The 13,168-nt window shown below is 39.0% G+C and overlaps 1 protein-coding gene across 5 annotated transcripts in view; it reads right to left on the bottom strand.

Annotated features, from left to right (window-relative positions):
• Positions 1-1,901: 1,901 nt before the first annotated feature.
• The window catches only part of SH3D19 (SH3 domain containing 19), a 65,937-nt gene continuing 54,670 nt past the window's right edge, over positions 1,902-13,168 (bottom strand). For all 5 annotated transcript variants that reach the window (XM_081875260.1, XM_081875262.1, XM_081875261.1 and 2 more), the window contains 6 exons: positions 12,853-12,911; positions 9,893-10,080; positions 9,586-9,629; positions 8,121-8,307; positions 6,739-6,836; positions 1,902-5,846 (listed from right to left, as the gene is read on the bottom strand). In XM_081875260.1, coding sequence (XP_081731386.1) covers positions 5,730-5,846; positions 6,739-6,836; positions 8,121-8,307; positions 9,586-9,629; positions 9,893-10,080; positions 12,853-12,911 — 693 coding nt within the window. In that variant the 3' untranslated portion in view covers positions 1,902-5,729. The remainder of the gene's footprint in view (positions 5,847-6,738; positions 6,837-8,120; positions 8,308-9,585; positions 9,630-9,892; positions 10,081-12,852; positions 12,912-13,168) is intronic.

The raw sequence follows: 13,168 nt of genomic DNA, 5'->3' as shown, positions 1-13,168 counted from the left end.
TGGTTATGGGCTTTGTGTCTTTTTCTTTTTTATAAACACAATTGGCCATTATACTTCAAGGTATAGAAGATGGAGTGCAGATATTAGAGTGATTTGTAGGTAGGAGTAGTTGAACAAAGTGACTATGGTTGAATAAGATAATTAAAGCCACTTGAAGAGAAATGCTTGTACAGCTATTCAGTGTTGCTTCTCTTATCTAGAAAGCATGTTGTCAATTAATACTTGAGACATTGAAGATTCTAAAGGCAGTAAGTTGAGTTGTAGTTCCCATTGAAATTAGTTTAGTCTGGATCGACCAAACTAGTTGGTAAGAAAATATGGACATTAACAAGTTGAATAGTGAACTGTCAATCAAATGCTGATATAAAGGGCGGCAGTGTATGTTAAGAACCAGTGTGCAATTTCTACTTACTATTTGATGTATTTGAAATTCTTACCGTATACCTTGGGCAAATAGTCTGCGAATCGAGGCACTTTCAGCAAAATAAACTTTCAGAAATTATTATTCGTATTGTTAATACCCCACTAATCTGACTGGGTTGCCCCAGGCAATCTGGGTGGCTTCGAACATAATATATAAAGGTTGAGCTCAGGTAGTAACTTAATCAAAGTCAATTACTCTTCAAGTGATTTTGCTTGGTATCTACACAGAGAGGCAGACATTCTGTCTCTTGTATGTAAGCGTATTAAGTTTTTTGCAACAAAAGGGCATGTCGGCTATGTGCTGAAAGATTTAGGATTGTACTCCTAGGTTTATTAAAACCAGTTTTACTGAAGCACAGTTAAATACTTGTTTTTTCAGAAGCATGACTATTAACATAGAAATTTTTACATTGGAAACTTCGTTGGTTTAATAATAGTATAAATCAAACATGTCCAAAGTCCGTTTTGGGGGCCTAATCTGGTCTGCTGGTTGGTTTAAAACCTAAAAGAAGTTCAACAACCCCAACCCTAAAAGGTCGTCAACTTTGGTCGGCCCCCACGCCCCTTCACTTCATCACATGTGGCCCTCTTTGAAAAAAGTTTGGACACCACTGGTATAAATAAACCCACTCTTAATACTATGACACTTGAGACCGAGCTCACTGAAATAGTTTTAATAGCCACTACCTTTATCTAAGGCTGCATCTTACGCATATTTACTCAGAAACAATTTTTGAATTCAAAATTTATTTTTGAATATATGCAAAAGATTACGCATAACAAGTATCTTGAAATTTACAGAAGAAGAAACTGGTTGGGAAATGTTGGTATTGTTTAGTAGGCACATTATTGTGACGACAGAGTAGGTATTTGGACAACATAAAATGGAAGTAAAAGATAATTGATATTTGCTTGCTTGGTAATCTTGTTAAGTATAAGATTGTGTCTCATGGTCAGGGCCTTGCAGAGCCAGGCAGAGGTCGGGCCAGGTAGAAAATGTGCCCCCCCTTTTTTTTTTTACCCTGAGGATAACTGAAGTCTTATAAATAAGTATATAAATATACTTTGGAATTGGAGGCTTGGCCCATATGGCGCCCCCTCTGTCTGGGCCTCCTCATGGTTTCCATAGAGTTCTCAAAATGGCCATGCCTAGCTTGTTTCTGGGTTTGGAAAACACAGTAAATCTTGGAGCAAGCAGTAAACTTTGAACTCTGTAAATAATGCCTTCATCCTAGCAGCTTCTGGACCACGTTAGCTGAACTTACGATTACTTGTGCATGGATAGCTCAGTTGGTTAGAGCTTGGTGTTTGTAACGCCAAGGTTGAGGGTTCGATCCCCGTATGGGACAGCTGCATATTCCTGCATTGCAGGGGGTTGGACTAGATGATCCTCATGGTCCCTTTCAGCTCTACAAATCTATGAAACCAAACTTCGCATGATGCTCACCGTGTCCAGTCAGTTGTTTCACTTTACACCGTTTCAGTCAAACAGAAAAGTTTATTGGTTAAACAAACATGGGGTACCATAAAGCGGAGGGGGACTACACTGAATGTCCAGAGGTAAAGTGGCTTTTGTATGCAGATTTTGTAAGTTTAAAAATCCCTGCAGATTTAAAATAAACTTGTATACTTTAACAGTCCCTGGTTTACATTTATGATTGCATATATATTTTAGACTAATTTGCCCTATCCTGCTTTCCCACGGAATGGTATGCTGTGGAGTTTAGATCATTATCTAAAATACTTCATAGTCCCATTCTGGAAAGTGATGTCAACTAGTCATGCATTTAATTTTTAATGAGTATTTTTCAAGTTTTGATCATTAAAGCTGTATTATGACCCTCTTAGATGGCACTGTTGGGATGAGATTGTTGCATTTGGCAATCTTGGTATGCAGAACAATGAGACTAAAAGAACGCTCAGCCAGTTGCCTATTTAAATTAATGAGATGCTAATAGATATAATACCCATTTAGGAAAAAGCAATTAATGCATTTTCATTAAAGAGGCCAAAAAAGTCAGCAATTCCCAACTGCCTTAATACTTAAATCTCTATTTGTTGGCAATATTTCTTTGAAATCATTACAAAAGCAGGCATTTTCAACAAATAAGTAAACATTACCCTGAATCTGGAATTGATTTTCAGTGGGCACTTCAAGTGACCTTCAGTAACTTACGCTAGTAACTGCACAGGATATAGCTTTGATAGAATGAGAATCTGCTAATGGCTCTTATAAGACAGCCAGGGTTATATGGTGAAAAAGGTGGCTTTTGCATAGAATGTATACAGCTCTGCAACTAGAATCCAGATGGGCGGGGTATAAATAATAAAATTATTGTTATTATAGAATCCATAATAGCTGGATGAAAAGGCTGGTACAGTGGTACCTCAGTTTACGAACTTAATCCATTCCGGAAGTCCGTTCTTAAACCAAAACCGGTTTTAAACTGAGGTGTGCTTTCCCTAATGAGGCCTTCTGCCACCAGCGCCCTTCCACCGTTCGGATTCCGTTCTTGGACCGAGGTAAAGTTCACAAACCGGGACACTGCTTCTGGTTTTGCGGAGTTCGTAAACCGAATCGTTCGTAAACAGGCCTCTTCTTAAACTGAGGTACCACTGTATTGTCTTCATACTAGCAAAGCCCCATATACTGTTGTAGGTGTGAGAATTCATATAGTAGTCCATATACATTTTGCACTGAAAGCAAGTTGGGTGAGTATGTATGACTCATCTATGAAAAGGCACAGAGGAAGTTTGTTCTTATAAAGATTAGATAACCAGAATTTTCTTTAAGCAAACCTTTTAGGTAGCATACATAAAACTTTCCATGAGATGGAAAGTGGTCAATCATGACATATTAGGTACAATTAAACAATCTTGCCTCCCTTACCTTTCCTAGTACAGTGCTAAGCCTAAAGTCACTTCTCTAACAATGAAGAGTTCTTCAGCTTAATGCCTTATTCAAGGGAAGGGGGAAGAAATTTACAGTAATCTGAATATAGTATGGGGTTTCTCCAGACCTGTTCATCTAATATCAACAAGGTTTACTATCCTGGGTCTAGGGACAGTCCTGTGTAAAAATATCCAGTTGACATTTGACTTGTTTTTAAAGGGGAACTTTGAAATGGATTAGGAGATAAAATTTGGAGAAAGCCACCTACAAAGTCAATTTGAGTAGGTTCTTGATCAGCATTAGTCACCTCAGTCCTCAATTGACCAGATTGCAAAAGAATTGCAATTAAAAGCAACCTGTAGCTGCTTGAAACTTTCTGTATACTTGGATGAGAAGCAAGCCTCCTGCAGTTCCAGGCACGGTTAATTCTGTTTCATATTGTTCAGAGGAGGGTATTTGTAATTTCAGTATCCTCGTATTTTAACAAAGTTTTGTTTTTAAAATTTGAAGCTGAATATAGCAAGGATCTGAAGAAGACTGGGTATCTACTGCCCATGCAGAAATAAATTATTTGTACCTATGTCATACAACTACCCAGTTGGCTGGAAGAAAGTGAAGACATTAATTTATGTAGAACTCAACTTGTTATGAGCTAGATGTTAGTAGTCAAAAGTTCTAGTCAGTCTCTGAAAAACATTGTTAAAATTCAAATGCCTAGGTGCCTGCTCTGGATGCAATTGGAAGATTCCTTCTTTTGAAGATACAATTTTGGAGTGTCAGTGAACGGCTCAGGGAAAGACTTAAAATGGCTGAATTTACTTAAATCTTTATGTAATTGCTTTTGCAGTTTCACGGTTTCTTGATCAGTTTAGATTCAGTCTAGTTGCCTGTGGCGTAATCAGATTTTTAATGTATATGCATAAAGTGCTGTTTCCTACACTAACTTACGTGTGTGTGTGTGTGTGTGTGTGTGTAATGAAAATTATTCAGCACAGACCTGCATTGCAGATATAGGATAAGTATAATACAGCCAATGAATTGCTATTTTTCCTTTATCATCTTAACTAGATTCATCTCTGAGAAAGGCAGGCAAGAACAAACCAGCATGCAGCTTAGATGTAAGTTACACACTTTTTAGAGACACACAGGAAGACAAAATCCATGGGCAGCAATACAGACTTTTGACAAAACTATGGTATGTCTAACTTGTTATAAAGAAGCGGTCATATAGGGTGGTATCCAACTAAGCCATAGCGTAGACTCAATGAAATAAGTCATTGATTTCTGCAGATCCACTATGAGTATGTCTTAGTTGGATGTCACCTATAGCGAGGCATATTTTCACATGCAACATTATTTCGAACACAAAAGTACTCTTAGTTCAAGAAAATATGGTGAAAAGATGACAAGAAGTCAGCAAAAGGTTTAAAAAATTGAATACAATATGAAAGAATGAAGGGTATAAAGCACCAGGTTGAATTGAAGGCAGCATTCTGAATAGAATAACCTTTTATACTGTAATTACTAGATAATGAGCCACTAGTCTGCATAATTTAGTGGTGAAGCATGTGTCCTGCACACATACTGTTTTGGATTCAGTCCTTTATATGACCAGTTAAAGATCAGATAGCAACCAAGAAACTACTGCTTGAACCCATGTAGAGCCACTGGCAGTCAGAGTAGATAGTGCTAGGCTAAATAGAACAATGGTATGGAGTAGTATACGGAGCTTCATCTCATATAACTGAGTAACCTTCTAGACCAGCGTTTCCTCAAACTTGGGTTTCCAGCTGTTGTTGGACTACAGCTCCCATCATCCCTAGCTAGCAGGACCAGTGGTGAGGTCCAACAACAGCTGGAAACACAAGTTTGAGAAACATTGTTCTAGAATCGTGTTTCATGATATTTTAATCCTTTAAGTGATGGAGTAAGCAATAAGTAGTTTAACATGGTTTCTGAAAAAAAAGCCCAAGCCACCAAACCCTGTACCTTACAGTGATCAGACTGTACATCAGGGCTAATGTTTTCACACAGTGGCTATTTAGTGTTTACTGATTTAAGTATAGTATGGCATTGGAAAGGAAGAATGCAGCTTGAATATTTAGCTGCATTTGCTAAAATGCAAGTTGCCAGCAGTCAAGTATTGTACCAAATTCCGTTTCTTGGAAGAACGAGTGAGCAAGACTTCTAAATAAGTGTAAACGTGAAACAAAATATTGTATAGTCTACAAAATATTGTATATTCTAGTATACCTTTATAAAAATAGTGCAAAAATGCATTTGATAGTCAAAGAGTAGATCATATGATCATAGAGGGCAACCTTTGCTGCCTGCAGTAATGTGCTTTTGTGCTAGTAAGGTATTTGCTTGTATAGGCTTCTGTAGGCAGATGGTCCAAAACTAGGTTTTATCTTCAGGAGGGATGTATAATCTGGACAAAGTTTTTGGGGAATATTCCAGTTTTGCCATGTAGCTCTCCAGTCATCCATTCTTCATCTACAGACTCCAGTTCAGTTAGGATATCACCAACCTGATGGAATAGTTAAGAGTAAATATAAATCTGGAAGGGTGTCATTTTTTCAGTATTGTCAAGTTCCCATAGCTGGTCTTCTAGTGGCATTCTGCTGAAGTTCTATATTCGCTTGCCATTCCTTTAGGTTGGGTGAAATGAATCTTACTGCACAAAATAAAGACTTTCCTTGACTAGCCAAATTGCAGGCTGTATTTTGTTTGCCAATATGTTGTCAGCTGAGAGGTAGCTGATTGTGGCACCAATTTCAACAGCACCTCACTCTTATCTTCGCTGTCACCTCACTCTTATTTTCAGTTGTATTCAGCATACTATAGGAACTGTCTTGATCCTCAGTACACAGTATCTAGCTTAGCATTGTGTACATTGATTAGCTGAGGTGCTCTAGGGTTTCAAACGACCCAACCCTATTAAGATATGCTAGGGACTAAATCTGAGGCTTCCTGTCTCCATGCACACTTAAGTTTATGTCCCTTACCCCACTGGCCACTGGATCAGTTTAGGGAGGCCCAAACATTTAAGCAATAAACAGCAAGTATATGACCTCATATTTTAGGGGCTGTAGCTTAGTGGTTGAAAAGACCCTAGGTTCAATCCCTGGGGTCAAGATGGGGACGGGAAAGATTGAAACCTTAAGAGAGCAGCTTTCAGCTATGGTTGTCAATACTAAGCTAGCTAGACCAATAGTCTGACTCAAGTCTTAAGTCAGCTCCTTGGCTACGATGTAACAATACTTCAAAAATAGCTCTATCAAGTGAAGAATTGTTCTAAATATACTTATTCAACTTATCAACTGAGAAAGATGCAGATCAATATTTTTAAGAGTTACACAGTGCCACCTTTAGCACTGCAGTGTGGCAAATAAACAAAATGGATGGGTTTAAAAAGATACCTTGAAGGAGAGTTCATCTACGTTCTCAGCATGGAAGTCATATAAAGCCTTGGCTTTTTGTTTCTTAGTACCTGCAGGTTGTGATGACTGTGTTCCTCCTGTAAAACAGAATGATAGTATTATTCTTTCATCGCAAAAATGGCAATTGTACTATACTGTTTCCCATTAGCTACCATATTTCTTACTTTCGTCTAAAATTTGATTGAGTGGAAAGGGAGAGGAGAGCAGGATACATATTGTATACCTAAGAAAAAAGTTTGTTCCCCATCTTTTTTCCAAGCAGAAACACAAGTACGAGTGGGAGTTTTGGAAACTGTTCAGGGTTTCTAAAAGCACGGAGTTAGTTGAAGTCAAGTTGAGGCATTGTGTGAGGTTAGGAACCACTCTTTCCCTGTTGCCCCCTAGCTGAAGAGACAGCATGATAGTACCCAAAACATTATTGAGATAATGCCAAACCTGTGGCCTATGTCAGTGCTATTGCACCAGTAACTGGCACTGTCCCAAGACACTCAAACAGCAGGTTAGTGGGATTTTTATAAGCACAACAGGTTGGGACTGTGCTGCTTGTATCCCACATGATGCTGCAGCTTTAGGATCTGGGTACCAAAAATACCATGGAATTTATGACAATTGTACATCACCAAGGTACACTCTTCATCCATCTCTGTCAATTTAGCAAGTCGCTTTCTCTGTCTAAACAAATGTTTTCCCTTAAGAGTTCATTGCTATTTTTTTTTTTTTTTGCGATACTAAACCCTGTGTGTGATAGTGATGTTTTATTTAGAAATGTAACCAAGCCTCTCCCAGGGATGGACTAATTGTTAGATCCATGGCAGAATGTGTCACGCTTCAAGGACCAACTGAGGCTGTCTGCCCGTCTAATCGCCACCATAATAAGCTTATCTGCAAACTCACTGCAATGAAGCGCATTTGAGTGTTGGGAAACTGCCTTCCATTTTGAAGGAGCTAGCTAAAGTGTGACATCTGCATAGAGATCTAGAAGAGCACGAAGTGTGGCAGTATTTATTTATAAATTAATTCAAAGGGATTTCATCTGCCCTGGAAGCATTGGAGCTTCCGCATCAAAATTTTCAAGGGCAGCATCTTGATGAAGAAAGCTGATTGGCAGCAAACTGCATCATGTAGAATGGGCATTTAAGAAAATGTATTTGTACAACCTGCCATGTGTCCATCTAGTGTAGTGGACCATGCAAATTACCCATGTCCTAAAGCCCCTTTCCACATACCTGCTAAGGCATCAAAGGCCTAAAAGAACTATAAGCCCTTCATGTTTGAATCCACTTCATACATTTCTAAAAACCTTAAAAGTTTATACAAAACTAGATCAAGAAATTCCCATTTTCCATTCCATTCAACACTACCTGAGTAAACATGAACAAACACTGCAGGGAAAATTCCTTCCTTTCCATTCAGTCTCCCTCTGTACCACTCTGAGTCCAAGTGTTCCAATATCAAGATACGATCTCCCCTTTTAAAAGACAAGTCTTCCTGCGTTTCTGCTGTAAAATCATGGAGTGCATCACACCACTGTCCGGCACGTCCTTCCAGCTGCAAAAATGGAAGAGAGAATTTTCCTGCTACTGTATGGAAAGCAACCCAGCCCCCATTACTTATGTACATAATATTTAATAGGCTTAAAGCAGATTACTGGTGAAAAAAGCTTTATATCAATCCTGGCCTGTGAAGCACAAAGAAAAGATAGCATATCTTTCAGCTCAGTTTAAGTAGCTTATTTCCCTGTGCGCTCCTTACACTAAAAGGCAGAAGGTAATGTGGCGTTCTGAGTACACACATCTTATTTCATTGACTTTCATGGAGAAAGCGGAAGCCCAATGAGTACAAAAATATAACTGCTTTCCAACCCAGACCCCTGGGCATGCAACAGCAAGAGGAAACTGAAATGAGTGGGCTTCCTGCAAGTCTGCTCTTCCTTCTCTTGACTCCATTTTCCTTTAATGATTGCATCTGAAAATGATGGCCATATTTGAGAATGTATCACTGCAGGTTTTTAATCCTAAACATATATGCCAGAAGAAAGAGCTGTTGAATTTGGTGTGCTTTACTTATAAATGAGCATGTTTCGGATGAATCTATGAAGAAGTGCCTAGGAATAATAATGCTTTCTATTTTGCAGAATATGATAATAAGGGTTCCCCAGCCCCTAAAAATAACATTTTGTTCATTTGATAAAAGTTATTATTAATGGTATTTTTGATTTAGAAGCCAAGCTCTCAGTTCTTTTCATTTTATATTAATTGTCCAGTGCTTCTGTGCAGCTATAAATTCTGTTGTCACCAAAGAGAGACTGCTTTTTACTCATCTCTACAAGCACACATAGGGCATCTTTATCAGTATCAGAAACAAAAATCTAATTACCAGTGAAAACCAAGAGCAAATTAAGCAACTCAAAGAATTGTTGGCGGAACAAAAGTGTTTTAAAATAAACCAGAAAAAAATGTTTGGATTTTTCTTGCTAATTGCAAATCTGTTATTTCCTTGAAATTTGTATAATTTAAAACTTTCTAATCAATTGGACTGAATCAGTCAGGAGTTATGGGGGGGGGTGAGTGGGTTTCCCTATGTCCCTCCATCTCTTTTCACAATGCTTCAAGCCCCATTTCACCACCTCCATTCTACATCTGTACTAGGGCATTTTATCTCCCTTACCCTTTCAGCGACCCTACCCTCTGCTTCTGTTCAGGGTGTGAAAACTGGATTCTATCCATGTTAATTAAAGGTATACCTAATGGCATATTTACCAAACATATGTGAATAGCAGAAACTATAATGCCTACTGCTAGCGTGAGACAATGTTAAATGGATTACCTGTGACACAGACACAGAATTCTTATTCAGTGATGTTCCACCATCTATATAAGAGGATGATAAAGGGAATTATTATTTATCACTTATAAACCACCTAAACTTTTCAAAGCCCTATACAGAGATTAAGAGTTAAGGCAGTACCTACTTCCAAGATTTGGATCGGTGTATGTTCCACTGCTGAGTCAGGATGGGGGAGTTATGCCCTGGCTCAACTAAGAAAGCCCAAGCTCTGCGAATCCAGCATCTCTCATCTCAGTGAACCTTGGGTTTGGGCTGTAATGTTACTCACAATTGCTTTCTGTATTACCTGGTCCAGGGAGATCTTCAATAATTTCTACGAAGTTCAAGGGGAAAATTCCAGATGTGCCTCTCAGCTCTCCTCTAGCCCATTCTTCATTGACATATTCCTTCAAAGTAATAATTTCACCTTCCGAAAAGCTTAATTCATCTTTCTGATCTCCGATGTACTCAAATCGAGCTATACATCTAGGGCCTCTAAAATAACAAAGATAACAAAACAAAGCTCAAAGAAACAGCAGTAATAGCCCCCCCCCCCAACTCTTGCTCCAAACCATCAACCACATTAAGAATGGAGCAACAGCTTTATTCTAAATGAGCCCATTCATCACATGTATGAACTGACTGCTGACTTGAAAAAACAGCCTGCCTCTTTCCATTGATGTTAAGCCCATTCCAGGGAATCTCTACCCATATCTGACACAAACAGGTACTATGTAGGTACAGCTGTCAAGCAATGCAGTATCTACTCTTCGGTGAGGCCAGGTTGTAAAGATGGCCCTAATGCTCAGACCTGAGCAGCTGGTTTATATACAGTGGTACCTCTGCATGCGAATGGGATCCGTTCCGGAGCACCGTTCATATCCAGAAGTGAACGCAACCCGCATCTGCGGGTCACGATTCACTGCTTCTGCGCATGTGCGTGACGTCATTTTGACTGCGCATGCGCGAGTGGTGAAACCCGGAAGTAACGCGCTCTGTTACTTCCAGGTAGCCGCAGCGTGCAACCCGAAAATACTTATCCCGGAGCTACTTCAACCCGAGGTATGACTGTAATGCAAATTCTCACTGGGATCACAGGTGCAGGTGGGTGGCTGCATAGAAATCCATTTATGTAAACTGTAGTGCACAGACATTGCCAGCAGGAATTGATGCAACTACAGTGGTACCTCGGGTTAAGTACTTAATTCGTTCCGGAGGTCTGTTCTTAACCTGAAACAGTTCTTAACTGAAGCACCACTTTAGCTAATGGGGCCTCCTGCTGCTGCTGCGCTGCCAGAGCAAGATTTCTGTTCTTATCCTAAAGCAAAGTTCTTAACCTGAAGCACTATTTCTGAGTCTGTTAGCGGAGTCTGTAACCTGAAGCGTATGTAACCTGAGGTACCACTGTACCTCAATACAGAGCTCAACTTAACACTTAACATTTCTGCATGTGATTGCAAACCAGCCTACATGAACTCAATGTGGGTGGAAAGGTGAGATTTACAAAGTGGTCCCAAACAAAGAAAACCATGCGTATTACGTCCAGTTATTAGGCTCAGAACAGGAAGTGCAGATATGCTGGAAATCAACGTTGCTTCTGCAATTCACAGCTGGTAAAGTAAGTACTATGAGCAGAGGGACAACCCATCACTTCAGGTCATAACCAGGCTGGAAAAATGAATTACTATTAATGCACCTGAGCCGGGGGGGGGGGGGGTTCCAAGGAAGCGCTCCTGCCTTCGTTCAAGCCAGCAGCCAGATAAGTGGGCAGGAAGGACTCGTGAATTGGCTGGGAAGGACATGAATTCTTTTCTGGCTCATAAAATTTGAGGTGGGAAATAATTATTGTTTAATATTTTAAGTGACCGCTATAGCCTTGAGGTATCTATTTCTAAGCCAGAAAATTTAAAAAGTTTCAGTGATATCTCGTTTGTGTGCAGTTTGCAGTCTCTATTTTCATCACTGGCTGAACAAAAAAGGATATCTGCGGGGGGGGGGGGGGGGGAGAGACTAGCAGAACAGTAAATTCAAAGTAAGGTATTCTTAAAGCCATGTTGGAGATGAGGGCAGATGACACTGAAATATTATTTTAATGACATTGGCAGCTGGTGGTTTATCTCCAGATTGATAACAAATGGAAATAATTCAAATCACTTGTTATTGTCTGAAATATAAAGTAACATGTCCAGCCTTCTTAAATATTTTTCCTACCATAGTGAAAATTCTAATAATAAATAAAAAGACAGATGTTCCCATTAACCTACTGAATGATTATTTTACACAATAAATAAATTTTCTGCACACTACCAAAGAACAATAAATTATAACTCAAGAGTTAAAAATGAAAAAGAATTGTAAAAAGTAATCCTATAGTAGGCAGATACTCTACAACTGAGTATAATCAATCCGGTACCTTAATTGCAATTTTAAAATGCTATGTAACAATATTTCAAATGACAGATCCACTGTGTCACTGGATATATGCAAATGTTTTGATTTAGCAGGGACCTCACAGATACATAAGAAATTTGCAATTGTTACCTTCCTCACATAACTCAGTCTTTAATGAGAATCTTGATCAAAATAGGTTACTGTTTTTTACCTTCAGACAGTTTATTGCCTATCATCCGCAAGTACAGGCTCTACATCTAGAACAAATTAACATCAATCCTTGGAAAAACACGTTTGAGGGATGATGCCATCTGCCAGTTCCTTTTAATCATTGCAAATCAAACTAATGTTTATATTCGGCACACAAAAAGCGTCTTGTTCCTTACCTTACGTTGTAATTGATTTTGAATTAACAATACTGATTTTTTTTTTAAAAAAAGTACTTTGCAGGAATCAAGCAGCACAAAGTCAGGTAGAACATTTCCCACTATCATTTGTCTCACTAATCATACCTTCTGACACAATATGAGAGAGCCTGGAGTCCTGCTACATTATTTTGTAATATCGTGGCATTTTAAGGAACTTGTGTGCTGGTGCATGAAGTCTTAGAATCAGGTTGCAGGTTTCATAGAAACCCTAGTGTGAGTGGAAGGCATTTTTATTCATGTGGGTGTCTGATTCTTATTGCTATATCCAGCTGTGGTCCCCTGTAAGACGTTAGACATTATTCCACATAATTCCATGACCCAGAGGAATAGTGTGTGTGTGTGTGTGTGTGTGTGTGTGTGTGTGTGCAGCTGCAGCTGCTTTGTTGACAAATCAGAACTCTGCTTGTGGTTCTCTGGACATTTACTGCATATTGCTGTGAAAACTTACACGATACTGGATGATGAAAAGTGCCCCTTTTTCCTGTTGCTTTCTCCTGGAATATCAACCTAGAAAGAAGACGTAGGAAAATGTAAGTGTCCAGCTTCAGAGGTTTGCTCTGCTTTAAAAACAGAATTCTTAAAAGTACAGACTTGCTTGATAAAACTGCAGTTCCACCTGCAGCCTTCATGTGGCAATGCTCAGTTATTAGAATGTTTTGGTCACGCATCAAAACCAAAGGGGTTTCTTGCAGGATAAGTCTCTGATTCAATATTCTGGAAGACACACCATGTTCTATACTTTTTTTTGTTCCCAATACCATACT

This window comes from Podarcis erhardii (genome assembly GCF_964252035.2).
Source record: "Podarcis erhardii genome assembly, chromosome: 9".
In the NCBI taxonomy this organism is placed as follows: domain Eukaryota; kingdom Metazoa; phylum Chordata; class Lepidosauria; order Squamata; family Lacertidae; genus Podarcis; species Podarcis erhardii.
The sequence above is the reverse complement of the archived record's forward strand: the minus strand, read 5'-3'. Positions and strand labels throughout refer to the sequence as shown.